This window comes from Electrophorus electricus, chromosome 20 (assembly GCF_041902795.1).
Source record: "Electrophorus electricus isolate QZ-2024a chromosome 20, ASM4190279v1, whole genome shotgun sequence".
In the NCBI taxonomy this organism is placed as follows: Eukaryota; Metazoa; Chordata; class Actinopteri; order Gymnotiformes; family Gymnotidae; genus Electrophorus; species Electrophorus electricus.
In genome coordinates this window covers 17,744,186-17,767,842 of record NC_137516.1, presented here as the reverse complement: position 1 = coordinate 17,767,842, position 23,657 = coordinate 17,744,186, and the positions used below count along the sequence as shown (strand labels likewise).

The window sequence follows — 23,657 nt, the reverse complement described above, 5'->3', positions numbered from 1 at the left end:
GTGTGTGAATATGAATGAATGAGACAGAAATTAACTAGGGTCCTACTGTACCTGAGCTCCAGGGATTGTGCACACACCCCTTTGTCTTCACACTTTAGCAGTTTTGCAAAATCATGTCAACTCATTCCACCACCACAATGCCATCCCAAGTTCTCCTCTAGACCAGTGTTAGGTCCTGCAGAGTCACCTGTGACCCCTTAGAGGCCACAAAGTTGTCATGGGAGGGGTCTGAGCTGATCACCACCTCTTGCCTCTTTCCAGATCCTGATAAGGGTGGTGATTTGGAAGACACCCTGTCAGCACATCACATGTCAGTATACTGTGTTATAAGCCACAAGGGCTGAGAATTATGAAAAATATATGGTAGGATTACATGATGATCTGTAAATGGCTGAATGTCATGAAACATAACAGGGCTGGATGTCCCAAAAGAATTGTAACACAAAGATCATCTTGGAATTGCAAATATTACACTGAATATTCTCTTTTAAGATGTTCTCAACACTATGATGCTATTGAGAAACAGGGCCCAGAAGGATCTGATAAAAATAACACTCAAAGGGCATGATCTTGACCCTTGATGAGGATGTCATCACTGAGTGAGGCCAGGCTGTTGGCCTGGTATTCCCCAGGGAAGATAACCACGGTGTCTCCAGAAAAACCCGACTCCAGAGCTCCTTCCAGTGACTCATGTTGCTGTATGACAGTGTCTGAAGGGAATTCTTTTTATCTGGAGCAGAAGAGTGGCAATGGGGACATCACTGAAAACACATCTGGAGTGTCAGAAGAACACCTTAAGTTAAAAAAAATTCATATTTAGTATCATTTCATTTCGAAAGAAAACCAAGACACATAACCAATCCTGTTCATTTACAGGATTATAGTTTCTGTAGAAATTGATGACAGGTATTCTAATATACAATTTCATACAACCATTGTGTGTGCTGCTTGGTCAACACTTGCAGAAATTAAGTCCTGCTTAATATTAATGGTCTATATGAGGCTAAATATGAATACATTACATGTTAAAAAGGACTGCTGAATGCAGGTTAGGAGTAAACTCATTTCAGTGTCATATGACATGGAGTAGTCTATACACTATTCCAAACACTTGAATCTTTGTTTATCCTTGACAAATAAAGGCCAATTTGTGTTCTTAAAAGCACTAAATTAGACTTAACTGAATTTGTGCAGGAGTCTGGATTAATAATAATAATAATAATAATAATAATAATCTCATGCACCTTTCTAAAAACTCACACATTACAGATAAAGGGAGTGGGAGATTTCATACAGCACCCTAGACAACACACCATACAAACATCATATAACTAAGTTTCTAAGCAGTGATTATATATCATAACTATTATGTTATTCTAAATTTATTTTTATTTATTTTTTTTGGGGGGGGGGAGGAGGAGGAGGAGCTTATAGACACTGAGTGGCCACTTTATTAGTCATCAGTCTAGTAGCCCGTTGGGACTTCCTTTGGCCTTCAGCAATTCATTGTGGCATTGACTCCATTAGGTGTTGAAATTTTATTGCAGGAATCTTGGCCCATATGGACAGGATAGATTCTCACAGTTGCTGCAAAACAGATGGAGGTACTGACATGTACAGCCCAATCTATTCTATAGGATTACAATCTGGGGACTGTGAAGGCCAGGGAAGCAAGGAAAACTCGTCATACTCTTGAAACCAATTCATGACTATACAACCCTTGTGCCATAGGGTAAACAAAACTTGGTCAGCCTCTATTGTACAAATGTCCATCCAGACATCAAGAGGAAGCAGGCTGTGCCAAGAAAACATTCCCAACACCATTTCTCCATTTCTACCAATCTGAATTGCTGACACCTTACAGGAAGGGCTCATTGATACATGCTGCTTGCACCAATTCTGACCCTCCCATCACCATGGTGTAAAAAAAATCCAGATTAATCTGACCAGGTGGTATTTTTCCACTGCTGAGTGATCCGGTTTTTTGTGGTCTTTTGCCCACTTGAGTCTTGCTTTTCTGTCTCCCTAGACAGCAATGGCACTCAAACTGACTGGCTACTGTTCTAGCCTATCCATGCTAAGGAATGAAGCGTTTTATGCACTGCCTGTTATATCAGATTTTTGACATCATCCTCTGCCCCCTTTTGCTGATTAGTTATTCACATCCACAGGATCCCCTTTCACTGGATGTTTTTCCTCAATCACATGATTCTCTGTATGCTATCAACAGTTTCAAGAGAAAATCAACCAAGGTTGGCAGTTATTGAAATACTTGCTCTGGCTAGTCTAGCACCAATGACCAAGCCTTGTTCAAAGTTGCCCTTATCATTACATTTTCTCATTGCAATATGGATTCACACTGCACTTCATACACAGAAAACTGCATTACATGATTTTATGCTGCTCTCCAGGGTCTCATGTCTCATTTCTATACAGGGAAGCTCCAATTGTTTAAAAAAAGAAAAAAGAAGAAGAAAAAAGAGGCGTCTCTAATAAAGTGGCTATTCAGTGTAACTGTATAGCTACATCTCATTAAGATGCTGGTGAGTGTATGTGCTCACCTAATGTGTTCCAGGGCCTCAGCTGTCTACCTCGGGGCCCAACCCTTCGATAGGATACACATCTAAGATTGGAACCGAGTAATCATTTTCCTTCAAGACACATTCCACCAACTTTCTTGGCAGAGTAGCAATGTTTGCGGAAAACGGTTCTGCCACAGACACTGACACGAAGTGGCAGGGATTTTCCATCAAATGGTGCAACATTTACCTGAGACAAAGACAAATACATAGCTATAATACTGTAGCGTTTATCAATTCATTAACTAGCATCTCACAGCTCACACTGAGAGGGCTTCAATCTCTGATCTCTGTTGTGTGTCAGCATGTATACCCGTACAAATACACCTATAAATGGCAAATCCCCAGTGTCACAATTCTCCAACAGGACCTCGGGGGCAGTCTTCCAGATCGCAGTCCATGACCTTTTGTTGGCGATTTTCTTAATGATAAACAAGGCAATCGCTTCCTCTGCTTCTTCGGCCTAATACACATGAACATAATTAGCATTGTAACTAGCTATCTTAGCCATTAACTAATTACTAGCTTGCTAAGCTACGTTAGCTAACCAAGTGTCCAAACTAGCTATCTGCAACATGGCTAGGTCTAGCTAGCTAATTTAACTTATCTAGCCTAGCCTAACCTTGCTAAACATACCGTACACGTCCCGATTATCTCATCGCAGAAGAGGGAGATTTTGTCTTTATTCGTGAGTGATTTGTTTGAGATATGAATTTGGGGTAACGTCTTAGCCTCTTCTGTGCAATCTTTTGGCTCTGCTCCCATGGAGTTGGTCGTCTCAGGACTCTTTTCACTGTTGTGGTGGTCAGACGTTTTCTCTAGTGGAACATTTCCCTCCACACATGTCAAATCCTTTTCATGCCTGTCATATTCAGTTTTCCTGACTGTATCCTCTCGGTAGTAATCGTGCGGAAACCATGTCGCCATTATTTGTCACCAGATATTTGAGCCGGTGTGACTAAAGACCGTTATCCAGACCCCTGTTAGCTAAGTGGCTAACAACTGTTATCTGGTCAAAAATAACGGTTTTTCTCTTCAGCGCGCGAATATGCGCGCTAAATAATTCGCCTACTTCACTTTTACCCAGCAAGCGAACGTTGGTTTTCTCAAATGTGTTCATGGCAGGCGTCAGACCAAACGTACGGCTACCGCTAATCCTCTAAAATGAGCATTTATCTATCTGGTTATTTATTTATTTATTTTAATCGATAAAAGATTTGCAGTATTTTTTTGCCAGTCTGAAATGTTCTTTTATCCTTCGAAACAAATTCGCCTTCGAGTGATCGCCACTAGAGGGCGCATCGCGACGTTATTTGTTTTACAAACCCTTTTGGGAAAGCCAGCACTGTTTTGTGAACCTTGCCACTGCCAAGAAAAAGCCAAACGTCATGAGATGGAAGCACTGTTCATCTACTTTGTACTCATATATATATATTTTTCCATGTATTTGGAGCAATGTTTTCAAATTGCAGGAATCATTTGGATAATGGCTAATCCAGTGGTGATCTTTTTGTTTTGTTTTGTTTGCTCTAGACGTCTAGAAAGTTTCTAGAGCACGTACAGCAAGCGATCTTCAAAAGAACGCTTGGCCTGAGGAAAAGAAACACTACAGCATTATCACACATCCACCTCCATACTTGTGACTAGAAAGTTCTGCTTTGGTCTTACTGGAACACAGAGCTGGAATTTAATCAGGTTCCAATTATATTTAGCAAGGTTATTTATACATGTGCCTGATGAGAGTGTATGTTTTCTTTTAGCAACTTTTCCTGTGCTTACAAGTGGACTGCATTTAAGGAGGTGGTATTTTAGCCATTGGGTTGGTGACTTAGTTGGGTAACACTCCTCATTGGTTATTATGGATCATGGATGACTATGTAATAGTTATTAAAATCTCTGATTAACTTTTTAAAAATGGGAACCATACTTCCTTTGCCTTTTTTTCTTAGTCACCCTCCCCCCCATCATTGTCATCAGTAATCCTATATTGACCTAATCATCATTTTGTAGTCTGCTAATCTGACAGTCTGATGGGACAACCAACAAATTCAGGCTATACAGGAACATCTAGAGAGAACAAAGTCTATACCCTTGAGGCAGATTCTGGGGATCGCAGAGTACATATCTCCTGCATCTTAAAGCATCAGAGAGCCCCTTAAGGAACAATTGGTGCTGAATGCTTAAAGTTCCTGAGGGAAAGGATTTGAGACAATGCGCATTTGGGGCAAGTCTGTGCATGCAGAGTGCACGGGCCTGTTCCACAGGATACATGGAATGAGTAGCGAACTGAGTGTTGACAAGCAGAGCTCTTCTTGACACCTGGGGATAAATGAAGCACTCTGTGCCATAGCACTAGACCTGCTGAAACCAAAGGGCTGATTGATAGAACAGTGTAATGCTAGGTGATCTCACAGGACAGGGCGCTGTGCTTGTGGTTTGTGTATAGAGAGATAAGAGGTGGCGTGGAGAGATTGGGCAATGCTTCTGGCTTTTACTCCTTTAGGTCATGCTTGAATCTTGTGAGTGTGGCGTTGACCTCATAGGGTTATTCTACATGCTGTAACGAAAGGTGCCATAATGCTGATCTGATAAGTCTCTTAGGCTTAGTCCTAAATGATTGATTTAATTTTATAGAAAACTGACTGATTGCATTGGTTACACTTGGGCCTTTGATCAGTTAAAATGGCATTGTTCGCCCCTGAATAATTCGATCTTTAATGGAATTTTAATTGACGTGTTATCCTAGAATGTGACTCTCAAAGATAACAATTCGTCATGAATAAGCTTGAATTACTCACTTTCTTTCAGATTAGAAACTGGCCAATGGCTAAAACATCTGTGTTCTGAAGCAATATCAGTCTCTTATGTGATATGCCTTGTAACTGACAACATATCTGTCAGAATACCTTTCACCATAGTCTTGTGTTTCTGATGTCTCCTTGTTGCTTTTTAGGGGCTTACAGTGCAGTGCAGTAGTATCCACTGTAAAATGTACAGTATTCTAGTATATAAACGTTGACAGTACGTTGAGACTTAGAGATGATGTAATATTGCAACTCTCTGTTAAATTAATCAACATGCAAACTCCTTTTGCTTGTAATGTAGTACAACATAATGTGGGGAAAGATGGAAAATAAGGCAGACAGCTGGCCTGTGACTCATAAATTACATAAAATGGCCACTCTGAACTAAATGACCCTAATGTTATTTGAGCAGTCGAACAAAACCTTTGAGGGTGTTTACACAGAGGTGAGGAATTTAGAGTTTGAGCTGTAGTTACAACAATCTACATGAAGACTAAACTTAAAGTGTTGTAAAGAAAGTTACATTTGTTCATGTTCACGTGGCAACCTTGCCAGTAGAACGGCTCAGTAATTTAAAATAGCCTTATGAGTCGCTTTCGTCAGAATAGTGATGAGAGTTCATGATTTAGGTACAGTGTGCTGGTACAAGTTAGGCTCTGACATGGTAATGCAAGACTCTTGAGCTATAAACTGTTAACATTCATGCTGCTATTCTTGGTTTCCTGAGACCTGCTTGTTGGTAAGAGTATATTTAACCTTGCTCTTTGGCCTCAGAGCATGCAACTATCTGCGTCTGGTTATTCATAGTAGGTAACTGGAAATTCACCCAAGCACCATTTGGTTTGATTTGTCTCATGGCTACTGCTACTTCGTTAGTAGAACTTAAACCCCTAAACTGCTGTCAGGAAAAGGTAGTTTCACTAAAGAACCGGATGCCCAACGTGTGCACAAAATTGGTATGTGCGGCATTATTATTATTATTTTTTAAAGTACTTTTGCTTTTCCAAGTAGAGAAAAATAGGCGGGCTTATGAATCCGAAGATGGCATTTCTTTTTGTAATCGTTATTATTCGACACATTTGTAACCGGTTTCGCCGTGTGCTGGTTTGCTTTTTTAAAAGGTGGCGAGCTTCGTTCAGATGAAGGTCTAACGCTGCTCTACGAAGTTATGGGCTGGAGAGAGCTGGAGCTGATGGAGGGCGCTAGGGACACGCCCACTCCCCCCCAACTGGCCCCTCCCACTGCTGTAGCTCTCTGTGAAATAGACACGCCCCCTCCCCCGCTAGCCCCTCCCACTGCTGTCCCACCCACCTTTTTTTCCCTTTGACCTGCGCACTGGCCGTCTGGGGTGTATTCTGAGCGGATGTCGGTCTTTCCCTTCCGAACTTTTTCCATGGCGGTGGTCGCAAGCCGATGATCGAGCGCAACCTCGCAAGGCAAGAAGTTAGACAGCAGTGCGCCCGGAGCGGGAGAAGCTCAAGAAGGCGGTGTTGAAGGACCGAGCAGCGCCGAGAAGTCCCGCATGAGTTTGCTCGTTTATTCGCGCACACGGTAGCAGCTCGGAGGAGGGTGCGTGGGGGGGATCGGCTCCAGAGGAAACGCGTTGCGTGAAGGTTTTTGGAGCCGCGCAAAAAAAAAAAAAAGGACGGACACCAGCATGCGCTGTCTCGCTCTTCTCCTGAGTTTAGGGACCCTCTGGGTGACACGCAGCCGCGGGGCCATGGACGAGTGCGCGGACGAGGCGCGCCGGCCCCAGCGCTGCATGCCCGAGTTCGTCAACGCCGCGTTCAACGTGACCGTGGCGGCCACCAACACCTGCGGCTCGCCGCCCGAGGAGTACTGCGTGCAGACCGGCGTCACGGGCGTCACCAAGTCGTGCCACATTTGCGATGCCCGGGACCCCAGACAGCAACACGGCGCCGCCTATCTCACCGACTACAATAACCAGGCCGATACCACCTGGTGGCAAAGCCAGACGATGCTGGCGGGCATTCAGTATCCCAGCGCCATCAATCTAACACTGCATCTGGGTAAGCAGCTCGCTTTCGCTGGGAATGTTTTCTCGTCGTAATTAATGTGCACCACGTAATCCGAACCAGTGTATTTTAAGTGCATATAAAAGTGGAAAGGTGTTGAACCTCCAACAAAATAGAAGTTGCTTATTTGACTTGCATCACGGAGCTGTAGCCTATTTGTTTATTGAAAAAAAAGTCAACGTTTGTCCAAGCGATTTGTTGTAACACGAGGGGATTTATCTCTTTTTTAGTATAGCTGGCCGGGCTTCTGAGCCATAAAACTCGCTCAGCGGTCTTGTGGCCCTAGTCAGCAGTTTTGCACCCTGTGATCATTAACAGGTAGTATGTAGATTACAGATGCGACCACTGACCCGACAAGCGCCGACACGGAGAAAACGTTTGGGCTCCGAGAGGAGGCAAAGCGGCCACTTCATTGCCGGAAGAAACTGCCTTAGCGTATTATTCCCAAGGCTCATTTTTGAGCTATCGCAAAGTTTTAGTTTTCAGGGTGTACGTATAAAGTCTTTTTTTTTAAACTTGGCCTTTTTGTAAACGTAGTTAATTATTTACACGTCCATTAAACTAAGATTAGTTTAGTGAATGACCAAGTTGAATCAACAGAGAAGCAGTATCTTTCTGTAACAGATTAATTCTGCATTTAAATGCATTTAACTGCGCAAAGCTTTAGACATGTATTTTGCATTGCACTGCTCATATCAGTTGCTAACTAGAAGAGACGTTATTTTCCAGTGTTATGGATCTTTATCATTTTCACAGGAATTTATAGTCCTCATAGTTACACAGCACAGTGGAGCATATCGCTGAGGTGTGTATATAGTACAATTTTTTTTCCAAGAAATATATTTAAAGTGATAATTGCATTCTTATTAATTACTAATGTAACCTTGATGGAAGGGGACTGCTAGTAACACAGCGCTTGGCTTAGTGAGGCCTCTCTGGTTTCCTCTTCTCTGCTGGCCTGAGATCCTGGGATTAAACTGTATTATGTCATCCCCTGAATTTCTAACACCCTAAGCAAAATGACATGGCACAGTTTGAGAGAATTCTGGACCTGGTAAAAATGTTTGGTTTTGTTTTTGTTTTTTTAATTTTAGTTTAATTTATTTATTTTTGCTGTTTTATCTTGTCTTCTTTGTGTTGGATCCACTTGAACAGAAAATATTTTCCCTGCACCATCTGTTGCATCTATGGTTTTACAAACTTTTAAATAATTATTATTGTCGAGGGTACGTGCTTTTCACACACATGCAACATATCAAGTCTAACTGATATTTTCCATAACGCATAGTGCTGAGGGGGCGCAAGATTGATAAGGGTGATCACAGCCAGCCATCAACAAGCTGATCTATAAAGGTGATCAGTGATGGTTGTTAGCTGAGATTGCCATGACTCAAATTTTTAAGGAATTCAACCTGTAATTACTGTTGAGTTTGATTGTTGCTAATAATGAGAGTAAGTAGTCAAATCTCACACACACAGGCACAAACGCACGCAAAAAAAGAACAAATACTGTTTTGTACTTCATGGGAAGTGAAGCAGAAATGTCTTCATAATGATTGTGGGGTTTTTCTTTATGGTTAGGATGCTCTTTGTGAACCTCTGTCGGTGGGACTCCACAGAACGTCTGCATCTCTCTGCCTAAGCTCTTATTTCTGTAAACTGCTTTTGATGACTTTTATCTCCATTCTGCCTAGTTTGGGCAGGATACAGACAAGTCCTGACATGACACTTCCACTGAGCTTTTCCCTGAGGACCAGAGATGAAGCTTCATTTAGCAGGCAGACAGATAAGGAGAGAGCATTCTGTAGGAAGTAGTAGAGCTTTTCAAATAGACACACACAGGGGAACAAATGCAGGAAGGTTTGCACTCCATGTACACACATGCGTCATACTGGGGATTTTTTACTTTTTTTAAATATTGTTTCTAGACCAAAGGTTGAACATCCTTAAATCATTCTGAACTTTTTTTTTTTTACTGAACCAGTTTTCTGAACATAATTTACATTAGGCTGAAAAGAAATTTTAATTGTACAATTCCCATGAGAGACCAGCTCTGGGAAAGCAGCTCAAAGACCTAAATGTTTATATATTAATTAAGTTGGGAGTATAACTGAGCAGTTAATGATTTCCACATTGAAAAACCTGTTTAGTTTTAGTATGGACCTTGAAAGAAGACCTGCTAGGTTTTGATGGCTAATCCTATTTTAAAACAAACGTGTTCCTGCTATGTCTTATTCTTCCCCTACGGTACTATGTGTGGATCTGGATTTCAGATAACCTGCTTCTGCCAGTCTTTTTTTTTTTTTTTTTTTGGTGCATGAACAGGGAATACCAGAGCATACTGCTCCATCCTGCTGCTCAGATAAATCACAGTGGCATATCTTTCATTAACTTGCCCTACTACAGGAGACCGTGACTCATTCTGACTCATGCTGCTGTATTTCTGCTTCCACTAAAAAGGAGGAAAAGAAGTGTTTGCCAATCGATAACTGCTATCTGCAGTCTTTAAACTGTATTATTTTTTTTCATTAAATGTCAGTTAATACCCTGAAGGATTGAGGTCCACACTAAAGCCGGAGGAAGCTCTCCTGTCCCACTGGCTTCTTGCTATTCCAGCGGTACTTGAGCAGTGATGATGGCAGCTGTATTTTAGATGTTGTACATCTGTCTGGTTAACAGATGCGTATTCACTTGAATGGGAAGGTTCCAGCTGTACTTCTGCTTTAAAATTATTTAAATCTGGGAACATTTCTGGCATTCCTTTATGCCCCTTGGAAAGCTGTCCATGTGTCCCTGCTCATGCTCACTTCCAATGGGAAGTGTACACATCCGTTTTTGTGGAGGGGGGTTGTTTTTTCTGGAAGAATACAGTATTTTTTACAAAAAGTGTCCCTAGTGTACTTGACAAGAACCAAGTGTTTGGGAAGCGGCCTCTCTTCCTGTTCACTTGAGCGTCTCCGCTACCCCCTTCTCCCTCGCTGTATGAGTGTGAGCACAAGGACAAGCTGAGTATTGTGGGAAAGCCAGGAGCACACTTTCTGGGGGGGGCCCTCGGGTCCTTCTCATCCCTCATGGGCCTTTTATTCTGCCCTAAACTCACTCAAAAACCTTGTCAATTCTGAAGGGGAACCATCTGCACCAAATTATACCAATCTCAGGTTGAGAGAGTTTCGGAGCAAGTTATCTGGTTAGAACCTGATGGTTTTTCTCTGAGAGGTATGATCTTATCATGGGAAACAAGCAAAAGACACTGTACTGTTGTACCACTGTACTGGTGCCTGTTGGTGCATGATTTGGCACGAACAGAAAACACAGAAATATCCTAAAAGGTGAAATATAAAGTGTGGTGATTTCCCACTGATTGCTACCAAATATAAGCTTTGTAGCCGTTATATTGCTTGGCTCTTTTGTCTTTAAAAGAGGGTAGTGATGAAAGTGATTAAGACCATTGGTGGCTTTGTCAACTGTTGCCGGGGGTAGGACTGGAGGATCTGACCACCCAAGGTGGACCAGATCAACCTGGTCCTTCATCTCCTGGGGGTAAAGCCACTGTAGGTCACTGATCCTGGTCTGTATGGTTGAATACTTCCTTTAAAAGTCATGACAGAAGACAAAAGGAGGGGAAAGGGAAAAAATGAAAAGCACAAACTGTCATATATCTCAAACATGGAAAGAGAGGGATTTTCCTCTAGTTTGTGATAAATGAGCAGGTTATTGACAACTTTACCACCCAATCCTCGCCCACGTTATCTTATCAGAAATGTTGAAAATGGAGCATGATTAAGGCACATTTCAGACAGCTTATGGTGCATCATTCAAGTAGTTAATTTCTCCTCAGACTAATATCTGGTCAGTGGAGCAGCTGAAGTCATTTTCAAGGAAGAACTGTACATGACCATTAGATCAGTTTTCAGTGCTTACATCAGTTTACATCTTTAAGACCTGTTTATGCTAAAGTGAAGTGGTAATTCCAAGGTTGGTGTCTTGATGCAGGTGGTTGAACCCATGCCATGCGTGCACACCACTTCACTGTAACCTTGGAATTGCCAAAATAAACTGACATCACAATTGCTGAGGGTCAGGGAGTTCCCCTGAAACCCAGTACAACGCACTTGTCGAAATATATCCACTACATTTTTATGACTTGCAAGCGGCAGAGAATATAGCATCAGGATTTGCCAAGGAAATGCTTGTTCTGAATTTTGGCCAAATTATGTCTTTCAGTATCTGAAGCATGTTGCATGTTCTGCATGTCATGCATTCAACAGCCATTAAGTGTAGCATGCTCTGTAACTCACTCGCGCGTCTCTGTTTTAAACCTCTTGCTGTTTTGGCTTGAGACCGTATGTAGTGTCAGATGTTTTTCCCCTGTTATTTTCCACCAATCAACCCTTCAAAAGCTTCAAAGAGGAACAGCCTGGTCTTGAGGTGTGAAACTGGACCCTTTGCTCTTCTTCATGCTGTCGGTGTCCAAATACAGCTGTTTCTACATATAAACAGAGGACCCACCAAGATGAGCATGTCCACAACAAAGGCAGCTCACCACTATGCATATGTTCTTTTTTTTTTTTTTTTTTTTTTTTTTGTCTCCAACAACTTATTCCTCTGTGGCATGGATGAGTGAGTTTCATCTGCTTCATATGAGGAAATACCCTCCCGCAGGCAGTAACGATAACACCCACGTTTAGAGTGCCTAGGATGCCATGGGGGCCTCACAGCATTGTAGTTGAAAATTGAGTGTTTCTGGAATTCAAGGGCTATAGGTGTACATCGGCTGAATGCAATAATGGAGCGTATTCAAGCTGCGTTTGTCACGATACTAACATTTTTTGTTTTTCAATATCGATACCAAATCATGAATTTCGATACTGATACTGAAACAGTACCATGACATAATGTTTTTACTTTCCACCCACACACTGACAGAGATTCTGATATCTATAGTGTGTTAACAGAAATGTTCTAATGTGCATGCTAGAAGACTAAACACTGCTCGTAGCAGTGGTCAAAATCTTTTTATTTTTCTCCTCAAAATGAGGCGACAAGTATCTGGGAAAACCATGGATGTCATATCCGGACTCGACTGAAATCATGAGCTGAGCGCCAAGTTGGGTGAAAAACTACCTGTTGGGTGACAAATCTGCCTGTTCTCAGGGGGAGAGGGAGGAAAAACTCTGGCATGGCTGATCCAGAAGTAAATAAAATCCCAGAGAAGCACTGGGAAAAGAAGAAATTGGCCCAGAACTGTATAAATTCAGTCCTGCCCAAATAGGGCTATGAACAACACTTTCAGCACTACACGTACATGTAGGCTATGTATGAATATGTACATTACTACTGTGGTGAAGCTTTTCCATATTTCTTTCGTGGACATAACAGTGGAGTGTCAACCATCACTTGTCCGTCTTTGAATTCCGTGAAAAGGTTGGGATGTTTATCCGACAGATGTTTGGTCAGGTTTTACGTGGTGCCTTCCTTTGCGAGACACTAAAGCAGATGTGCTGCAGTGTTTAGGAGCCTTTTGTCCTTTTTTTTTTTTTTTGATGAACTGTCTCCATGTTCTGCTTCATGTCCCCTCTTTGTCATTGAGGTGTTACTGAAGCTGCCGCCATCTCTTCATGTCTCTGAACAAAATGAAAATGCTCTGAGCTCTCTGCTATTGCTCTGACTTGCTTCGCGCTGGCTGGGCTCATATTACAAGCTCGGTCATGGTTGATTTCCACAGCGGCGCACACACCTCTAGCAATGTCGCCATTGTCAACATTGTGTTGAAAGAGCCAGATTAGATAGCCAGTTGCAAAATAAAAGTATTCTTATTTTTTCCCAAAATGCTAGTGTAAGACCATTTTTTCAGTACCAGTGTACTGTGTGATGTTAATTCAAGCAGTGTTCTTTGCCCTATCTGAATTTGAAAGTCTTGCGTGTACGTTTTTAGAGTTTCTTCACATCTAGTAATCTGCTAGGCCTTCTCTAGTTAACTCGTTAGGCAGTTTTGATTCCCTTAGAGAATGGAAACACAGGTAGAGCAAGGTGCTGGTAACACCAAGGTCGTAGCTTCCATTCCCAAGGAGTGCAAATACTGTCATGATGAAAAATGTACGGACAGGAGCATTTGCCAAATGCTTGCCATATATTGGAAGTAGACCCACTGTAAGAAACCTAGTGGGTACTGTTCCTTCCATCGAACCATGAACAAATGGTCAATAAATACTTCACTGTATAGTTTCCTTTATTATGAGCAAAGCGCATAGTCCAACAAACTATCCCTTGCTGACAGAATAGGAAATAAACCACCAGCAATTTGATTCCCCAGTTCAGTTCACAATAATCCATATATTTTACATGCTTTCCACTTGGAGAAGAGATTTTGTCTAATTTTTTCTCTGTCCTGAAATAAGAGTGGATGGCATAAACATACCAGGTGTTGTGATCAGTTTTTAGACTATTTTCTTTAGACAGTTTTTCTTGGCTGGTTTCAATCATGATGGTAACTTCTATTTTGGCTAGCACCCACCTGACAAAGAACCTTACCGAGAAACAGCTAGACGTGTGTCTGGAATGTCTCCCAATCTGGTTCATGAATTCAGACTCTGCTTCCTGAGCTCAGATCCACAGCTTGGCCTTGTCTTAACTTGGCTTTATTGACAGTGGTCTAAATGGTAGGATTTGTGGTTGAAGGTGACCTCTGACCAACCACATCTTCTATGAGCAGGAATTTTTAGCTGAGGTTGCCTTTGTCTTCTGCATATCTGACCTGACCAAAATGTGGTGTCAAGCACTGGGATTCCTTAACTAGTTTTCCTTACTCCTTTGCTCCTTTTCATTCGGCCTTTTCTCTTTGTAATCTGAAGTCTTAGTTTATAGATAAGCTTTTACAGTTTAAGTGCGTATCGGGTCAACATCAGGCATCAGGGTGAGGTTCTGACTGTTCAACTTGGCTGCCATTTGCTTCACTTCTAAAGACCGTGAACTAGAGTGGTGATATTACCCCTGGTTTTTATGAGATCATTTGTATGTAAAACTTGTAACCTTTTGTAATTTCCTTGGACTGTTTTCACTGACTAAAAGCAGATTTTTTTAAACAGTTTCCTGACTTGCATGCTGTTTCTCAGTACATAGAGACTTGGAGAGTAAGAGAAATTGGGTGTTCAACTAAGTTTCTCTAATCTACTGATAATTCAGATTTGGTTTGTATGTGATCGTACTACTAAAAGCATATAAGTGATATCTTATCACCATTTAACCTATTCCTGTATTAAATTAGTTTAGACTCCTGTCTCCTTATCTTATTAGTCTTTGCAAAGATTAAAGAGCTCTTGGTTTTTAAAACCTAACAGTGCTTTTACAGTAGTTTATATCTTTCCCATTGTTAAGTTTGCCAAAGGTTACTGGGGCTTCCTGCAGCCGAAAGAAGTCAAGCCGTGTCTGTAATAGGATTCTCTGCAGTCATTTCCTTTAGTCCGCCTTGACTAAACGTGATCTCTTCCCATGTAACAGCAAGGCAAACACTGCAGTTTGTTCAGACATTCCTGTGTGACCAGTGGCGCTCAGACCTGTTCAGGGTGTACCGTGTCAGGGAGCTCCCGCACTGTAATTGCCACGCTTTGCCATTTGCTCTGCGAATGTCCAAACTCATGCTAATAATGACTTTCCTGTAGAGCAGGAAATGACATGGTTCCCAGCTGGTGCTGCGTGTTTGAGTTGTGGTACAGAGGTGGAGAGAGTCGGGTTATTATTGTTATAGAGGGCCTTGTAGGGGTTACCGTAAGTATAAGGTGCACATACCTGGCCATACACCTGATTAAAATTACACAAAGACCTCATGGCATTAAAACTCTCAACCTTTTGTAGTTCATGTAGAACTCAGGCAAACCTAAATTGTAGTTGTAACAAGGCTGTAATTAACAAAACACAAACACACATAGATTATTAAATCGGATCGCTACACCAGTTTGTGCGTCTTCATGAATGACGGTAGTTCCACAAGAAGAATCAATGTGGTCAGATGAATGAAGCAGACCGATTACAAAATTGCTTCTACCTCTGTAAATAGGATTCCCAACCCACCCTTATTTCAGGCACTGCTTAGCGTAATAGTCCAATGGTGTGGTGGTTAATGAAGGAGAACGATGCCACAGTGGTCTCTAAGCGAGAGGAAACGACCCTTAAACACGTCTTGGGGAGACTTCTTTGCGAGCTTGTGCTACCGCCCTGTAGATATCGGTGATTTTGTTTTGTTTTGTTTTTTTGGCCATGGTCTTGAACTGAGTCTGTTGTGTCTGTCCCAGTAGTTGTTAAGAATTCCCAGCTGCAGTTTACATTCTTAATAAGATTTCAGGATAAATTGAGCACCAGAACATGTGGACAATCTTTTTCCCTGTTAGTCGTCTGTATTTTGATCTATTCAGGCTGCACAGCAGAGCTACTTGTGAAAGGTTTTGTTGGTATCTCACTAACTGGTCTAAAGAAATAATGAAAGCCTTTTGTTGTTAAATCCACAAATACGCCTTTCTGGGTCTATTTGTGTCAGTCAGATAAGTGCTTCTTTCCGTGAGTGTAAATCCAACATGGATAAAGGGAACTTCACAAAGCACTTATTAAAGAAGAAGAAAATTTAACCATTTTAGTAATGTCTTCAATTACAGCCCTCTCTTGAAGTCTGTGTGTGTGTGTGTGTGTGTGTGTATGTGTGTGTGTGTGTGTGTGTGTGTGTGTGTGTGTGTGTGTGTGTGTGTGTGTGTGTGTGTGTGTGTGTGTGTGTGTGTGTGTGTGTGTGGCGGGAGAGAAGACATCAGGCTTCCTATCTTTAGATCTGGAGCTTGGGTCCTAGTTCCCTCTCAGTCTCACTCACCCTCTCCAAACTCCAGATCACCACAAAACCCCTTTGTCTTTCCTTTCATGGGGGAGGGGTAATTCAGACACTGGATTAGTCTTTTTGTTTGGTCATTCCTGCTCGTCTGTCCGTACATACGCCCACTCTTCTTTTTTTCTCTCTTACTTTCCTTGTGTTCTTTCATTTTGCCTTGTCCCCACTGAGTCTGTCCCATGAACCCACCCTCCACTGCCCAAAGGTTTCTCCTAATTAGAACTTAGTCTCTCCATCTTTCTTTGCTGTTACACAGCAAGGCTGATCAGTCGGACTTTAGTCTGGAGGTGTCTAAAATTTGCCCGCTTAAACACTGCCTGTGTTTGCTCTCAAGTCATCAGTGTTTACTTTGAAGTTGAAACTCAACATTCCTGCCGTTGAGGGCTAATTGCAAGGCACGGAGGAGATTTGCTGGATGCTGTCACCAGGGCGTCGTAATCTAATCCCTCAGAAAGGAAAACTTGGGTAAACCGTGTGAGTTGTACTCCATGTTGGTTTTGTAACGTGTCCATGTATGTGTAACTCTGGCCTGACATCTGTGTAGTAGTCTATAGACATTTTCACATATGCACCCCAGACAGTGTTGGGAGAATTGGGTCGTGTAGTCGGACGAATCCACAATATCAACAAAAGGGCAGAAACCAATGTGCAGTGCAGAAAAGAAGTTTGCGAATTTTGTCATCTCTCCAGTTTTTTGGGGGGTTTTTTTGTGTGTTATGGATGCTTGTATTTTTGCAGTATGATGGGAACATCAACACGCCCTCTCGCTGTGAATTCCCCAGACTACGACCCGCTCTGGTCTCGCACGCGAGCTCTCTCGGACATTATCCAGGCTTTGTACTTTTGGATATTTGTGTTCTCACACACAGCGGCCAGGACTGTCTAGAAACGTTCAGGGTCGGTGTGCATGTCTGAACGGTTCGGCTCAGTTTAGTAACATGTTCATGTGTGTGTAGCTATCGGCCTTGCCCCGTGTCCATGATTATCGGAAATGCCCTCAGACCGCAGGGAGCCTGAGGCACAGACCCAAACCTTCGGTTCCTTCTGGGTCACCCATTGATGGTTACGTTTCGACAGGGAACTGACCTTCGTCTGACCCGTGACATTTCGTTAGGCAACTGCTGACTAGGTGGATGTATGTTAAAACACGCCAGGCTCTCAGGACACAGGGAGACGTCACCACGGAGGGACATGGGCCTCGCTCTCAGGACGGGGAGGGATGGTGGGCTGGGGAACACGTCGTGCTCTCAGGGCACATGGAGAACTCACCACGCCTTCAGGAATAGGGGACATTCGCCTCGCTCTCAGGACGGGGAGGGGCCGGGACACGCCGTGCTCTCGGGGCACAGGGGACAACATCCACATGCCAATATTCCACATTTTGGTGGTTTCCAATGGACTTTTCACTTCTTTAGCTATAAACCGAGCCCTTTTTCTCACTACTGGAATTGCTCAACCGAATGGAGGCCCTTGAAGTTCTTATTGTGAGTATGGCAGATGGTTCAAAAGCATTTTTTCGCACAATCAAGTCCTGTGGTGGTCTTTGAATTGAGCACAACTCCTTATCGTGCTTTCAATTCACTTCATAATCCATCGACAGCCCAGTTTTGTTTTGTTTTTTTCTTTCTTTTCTATTTGGAAAGGAGTGATTGTAAATTACCTACAGTCTCTCTCCTTAAGTCCTAATTACACAGCTGGAGTTGAGGAGGTTTTGTGCGCTTTCCTCGTACTGTGCTTCTTAGACAGCACTTCGAGCTCCCGCAGTGCCGGAACTGGGGTGGGATTACAAGGCCGTGTAATGGTGGGGTACGCCTGCGAGCACTCTCCTGTTGCCCCGTTCTCACTCCACCTGCTGGGACACAAGCCGCTCAGCACCGCGTTACACCCGACACCCACAAAAACATTTCCATGCGGTATTTTTTAACCCCTAACTTGTCATTTTAAAAACTTTTCTTAGGTCATCTTTTTTGTCAACAGTGTTGAGTAAAGCCCATTTCTCCTCCTTTTACTGTCCTTTGTCCTCATATGATGAACAGCAGGTCGTCGTCTTGCACTGTATGTAAGAGAGAAGCTCATCCAAGATGACATCCTGGCAGCCCGAAGGTCTTGTAACTGTCAGATAATGGTTTCTGGACTTGGTGATGAAGACTGTCAGACTGCTGCTCTTGCGCCTTTCCGATGTCTGACAGGGCGTCTAGAACCCATCCTGTTTGTCAGCCATTGTTAGCGGTTACATCCTGCTCGTTCTTGTTCGTCTGTGTCGTGCCGGTGTTGGAGGAAGATGGCCGCCCTGGTGGGTGACATGGGCAACAGATGTGGCCTCGTATCTGCAGCTGGAATCTCCAGCAGGTGTGGGCGTTTGGGCCGAGCCTGCCGCAGGGTTTTCTGTAATGGAAAAACGTGTAGACTTGAATATGTATTCAAATACTCAAAATCACAGTGTGGTGTCGAAGTGTTGACGGAGCGCTGGAGTTTATAGAAGAGGAACATCTGGCAATAGCATCCTATTGCTCTGGGCTGCTGGCACTACAGGAAGTCACTAACATGACAGAGGGCAATAGGTGTGTGTGTGTGTGTGTTTGTGTGTGTGTGAGAGCTCTAATAAAAGCAGTGTTATTTTTGCCTGTAGTTATGATTGTGGGAGGAAAATGTACTGTGCCATATGTGTCAAAATTATTCAGCCCCAATAAAGTGCCAGTAAATACAGAAAATATCATCCGTTTTCATCTGTTAAAGGACCGCATACTGCAGTAACAGCAAAGCTGTCAGGCATGCGTGATTGTGCCTCTCAAAGGTCAGACTTGACATATTTGTGCTCTGACGATTGTCTGAGGTCTAAATTTTGTTGTCAAGCTGAATACAGACATGCCTTTTCCCAAAATGTTTCTAAGCAAGAAACAACATAACTATGATTTTAGAGTCGGTTGTTATTAATGCATTTCTCGTGCATGTTCCTGTAGCACACTCCTGCGCCGACACAGAGAGTGCATGTTACAGCGTTCCCGTCATATCCTGTAGCTCTTTAATGTCATGAGGCAGGAGTGGACTTCTTCCTCGGTGTGTCCAGCCTTGCTTCAGCTCCCACACCTGTCACAGAACTGTCTGTGCACTCCGAGCGGCATTTAGCACCATCAGATGACGTCATTCCAATTAACGGCCAAGCCTTTAGGGTCAGGTGGTTTGAGAGGCCACTGGGGGCTTCGTTCTGTCGTGGCCCATGCTGCAGACTCCGTCATCATCGTCATCATCATCATCATCATCACCGTGCTTAGCAAACTCATCTGAGCCAAGCTTAGAACTGGCAACCCGTCGCCAACGGCCATATAAACAAAGTAACTGAAATTAGTCTATATATATATCAAGCTACCACAGTGCAGATCTGATGTTTGGTATTTGTCCCTAGTTTTAGCAGTAAGCTTTCCTTGGTGTGGCCTGTGGAGGATGAAATTATTTGCATTATACGCGATTAAGTTCAGCTCGTTTGTGTTTGTCAATGCCTTTATTCTGTGGGTGATGGTTATATATTTTTAAGCATGACAGTATTTTTCACAAGAAATATTAAAATGTACAATAACAGAATGTTATTCCCTGATGTTCTGGAGAAATACTGCTGACAGTGGCTATATTGGCTAGTTTTGTGGTCCCTCTAAAGCCTGCAAGCATGAAAACATTTTTTATTTAAAATGTTTTAATGACTTAATACTTAAGTAATAGGTAATCTTTATTCTTAGAACTTAATGAGTTAAAATACAAATATATATATATATATATATATATATATATATATATATATATATATATATATATATATATATATATAATTTGTGTGTGTGTTCTTAATTACAAACAACTACGGAGATGGATGACACTTTTGGTGCACAGGACTAACTGATTTCTGGTTCTTAATTTCCATTATTGTGTATTGTTCTAATGATCAGAATTAAAGTCTAAGGTGAATGAATCATTTTAACATTCAGTGCCATTCAGGCTGGTGTGTCCTTCCTTCTTTTACCACATGCAGGTTCAGACTAAACAAAGCCAGTCAACATGCTCCTGTGATGACAATCTTAAAGTCCATTAAAGTGAGATGTCCCCTTTCTTATTGCTCTTGGAAAGGACCTTTTGAAAATTGCAATTACGTCCTTTAGACGTCAGCAGGAACTGTGTCTCTTTCTTATTTAACGTGCTCGTTATCAGGGTTTGCCGACGTGTGCCCATCTGCGGGCCGGTGACCCGCCAGTCACCGCTGTGCAACGCTCCTCCCCCGAGCTGCAGGGACCTTGCGTGTACCTTTTGGCTTTGAGGGGACAGGCTGATGGAAAGCCCAACCAGGGTGGCTCCTGAGTACGGCGTCTGTGGCGCTTGTGCCAAAGTGGTTTGATGCCGTAAATGCGCGTCTGAACAGAATTACGGAGAATGAGCCCAGCCAGGGCACTGGTTTGCCACTCGCCAAATGACTCATCCCGCGTAGTCTTTTGTGTCAGGACACTGTACTGCTGCAGCCTTCACCAGATGTTTACACACTTTGACGCCAGCTTCACAGGGAGGGGAAAACGACCTTGATAAGTGCTGCTCCTCTCCATTCAGATCCACTCCCCCGTAAACACTGGTGTCGAATGAACACATCCTTTGTTGCTGAATCAGCTCTGACGGCATTTACTTGGACCATCTGCACATAAACTTCACCACTAAATAAATGCTGGATGTGTTAATTTAACGCTGGGGGATCGGCTGAGCTTTGTACATAAGACTCCATTACAGCAGATTTATACTGAATTGGTTTATTGCAGCCATTTGAAAAGCATGCAAATGTGTATTGGACTACTCAGAAAAGAACAAAGAACTGTAAACTCTCGCCAATCTCATCCTGCTCTTGGACGATCTACTCCATCATCGTCGTCGTCAATAATAATAACAATAATTTTGATTTCTGTGGTGCCCTCCTCATACTAAAGGCCCACAACACAAACAGATACCATAACATCAGCTGCGCCGAGAAGGAGCATGAAAAAATTGTGAAAGAGAAGAGAAGAGAGGAGAGGAGACGGACTTGAAGAGAGAGATTGTAGTAAGGACAGCTCGGAGTCTAAAGACCCAAGAGTGCACGCAAGACGTGGGTGCAGAGTGAGCCTGGTAGCTGTGGGGCTGACGGAAGCCTATGATGTGGGATTACAGCAGGAGTGCCTGGAGCCGTGTAAGAAGAGTTTGGAATGAGAACTCTAGCTGAACTCTGAAGGACATGAGTTTTTGTCAGGAATTCCAGGAAATGGATGGGAAGGATTGGAAGTCATGGGTCAGTGGTTCTTGGTCATGTACCAGCATACATGGGACGAAGATCTGCAAATTTTACGACACGTTCTGAAGTGACGATAAAACCCTGGGAAATGGGAAGGTTTAGGCTGGACAGAGTTTAAGACTTGAAATGGAGAATCTCTGGTGCAAACCCTCCCCCCCCAAAAAAAATACCATCTGCCCGCAGAGTCGGAAGTGCTATTTAAGGAGACGATCCCAATGTCAAGTTTGACGGGACTTCAGCGCCTGTTGTTTCAGCTGTCCCGTGTTGAGCACCACTGTTAACGTATCCTTAGCCCTCGCTTGATGGTGGAAAAACTTTCTTCCAAAGAAAGAATCTGTTTGTTGCAATCCGAGGAGCATACTGAATGTGTTTAACCTTGGCACAAACGCACTGCTTACAAGTTCAAATTCACACTGTGTTCTGGAAGCGGAACTGGATGCTTGCTGGTTTGGAAAGAGGCCCTCGCATGCAAAAAGAGAGCTTGAGGTTAATGAACAGCAAAGTAATTGTAGGGTAGTAGGGTACACGGGCTCTCCCACCCCACCCTACACTATAGATTATTCCCAGTGCCACTGTGAGCGTGATATTAGTTCATCATTAACTCCTGTGTGTGCAAGCCCAGACTGGATCCAGTTTAAGGGCCGATTCCTCCATACAGTGTTTGCGTTCACTGTGAGCACACTATTTGCTAACCATGTTGGCACTGTTTAGTGAGGCAGATAACTTGTGTGGTTCTTAAGGTGGTTACTGTTGGGCTGTAGGGTCTGACCTGTGGAAAGGACTGTCCAGCAGCAACCACGAATCCCCCACACAGCCCCACGAACCCACACACATAGCATATTCAGTCTGTAGCTGTAGCCCAAGGTTGCAGAATGGATTCGGACAGCTTTTCATTTGGGGTAAACCAAACTTGAAGATGCAAACTTGACTTAAGCTCACGACTAACTCTGTTTTACAATAATTCAAAACCATAAGGAATTAAGCACTTGATACGTAGGGTCACTATGTTTTGCTTTGCGCAATTAAAATGGAAGCTCATGGCTTGGTCGGTCAGGGTGTTTCTGAAGCAGAGAATAGTAGAATATTACAGGGTGTGAGCAGAAGCGCAAGCACAAGGTCACGCTTTAGTGGCTGGTCTCGTCACCACTAGTGGTTGGCCGATATCGGTCTCGCGATTGCTGATGACGATACTTGGAGAGCCAGGAGGCAGATGGCCGATATGTAATACTGGCATTGCGGTGGTGGTTTTTTGCATCTTATTATTAAACATTTTATAATAACAAATGAGAACAAAATTGCTGAACTTAAATGAATATTTATTTTACACTGTTATTGTCTGCACTATTTAATACTGTTTTTGTCTGCATTGTATCTAAAAGTACATCCAGTAAAATTTTTATTTGTCCACAGGTAATCAAAAAAAAAAAACTTTCTAATAAATTAAGTAAATTTTAAATGCTTCCAAATACGGAGCCATCAAAATATTTCAAAATGTAATCATTCGGCAGATGCATTTTGTGACTCCTAATGGCACAGAGAACTTCACAACTTCATCAGTCACAATAGGTGCTTTTATACAAAGATACCTAGAACATTTGTAAATAGCTAAAACAATAGTACAAAGCAAAACATTAAAAAAGAAAGAGAAACTAATCTTTGTTGTGTGTAAACCTTGCACACTGTTTGAGGGGAGCGTTTCATTTGGCTTCCCAGAACAATGTGTTCTCAGACCAACTATAACGCACGTGAAGTTTTGTTACCTATTTATAATCCTGGATGGGATGAGACCGGACTCTTCGGCACGGAGATCCTCAGATAGAACAGATTACCAGCATGTGTGGTGATGCACCGAGCAGAAAAGGCCATTGTTATGACTAGTCTTCCACAAAGACTCGTCTGTGACTGGCCTGTGATGTGGTTTCTGAGGGGTTGTAGCTTTGTGTGTGTGTGTGTGTGTGTGTGTGTGTGTGTGTGTGTGTGTGTGTGTGTGTGTGTGTGTGTGTGTGTGTGTGTGTGTGTGTGTGTGTGTGTGTGTGTGTGCGCGCATGTGATCAGGATGTGACGCACGCTAGGGCC

The 23,657-nt window shown here is 42.8% G+C and overlaps 1 protein-coding gene and 1 long non-coding RNA gene across 2 annotated transcripts in view; one reads left to right on the top strand and one right to left on the bottom strand.

Moving 5' to 3' along the window:
* Positions 1-6: 6 nt before the first annotated feature.
* Positions 7-4,230, bottom strand: LOC113578223 (uncharacterized). Its single transcript, XR_003410714.3, has 3 exons — positions 3,216-4,230; positions 2,562-3,042; positions 7-793 (listed from the first exon to the last, which is right to left on the bottom strand). It is a non-coding gene; the product is annotated as an uncharacterized LOC113578223 (long non-coding RNA).
* A 2,473-nt stretch (positions 4,231-6,703) lies between these two features.
* The window catches only part of lamc1 (laminin, gamma 1), a 45,641-nt gene continuing 28,687 nt past the window's right edge, over positions 6,704-23,657 (top strand). The window contains exon 1 of the mRNA XM_027011351.3: positions 6,704-7,413. Coding sequence (XP_026867152.2) covers positions 7,041-7,413 — 373 coding nt within the window. The 5' untranslated portion in view covers positions 6,704-7,040. The remainder of the gene's footprint in view (positions 7,414-23,657) is intronic.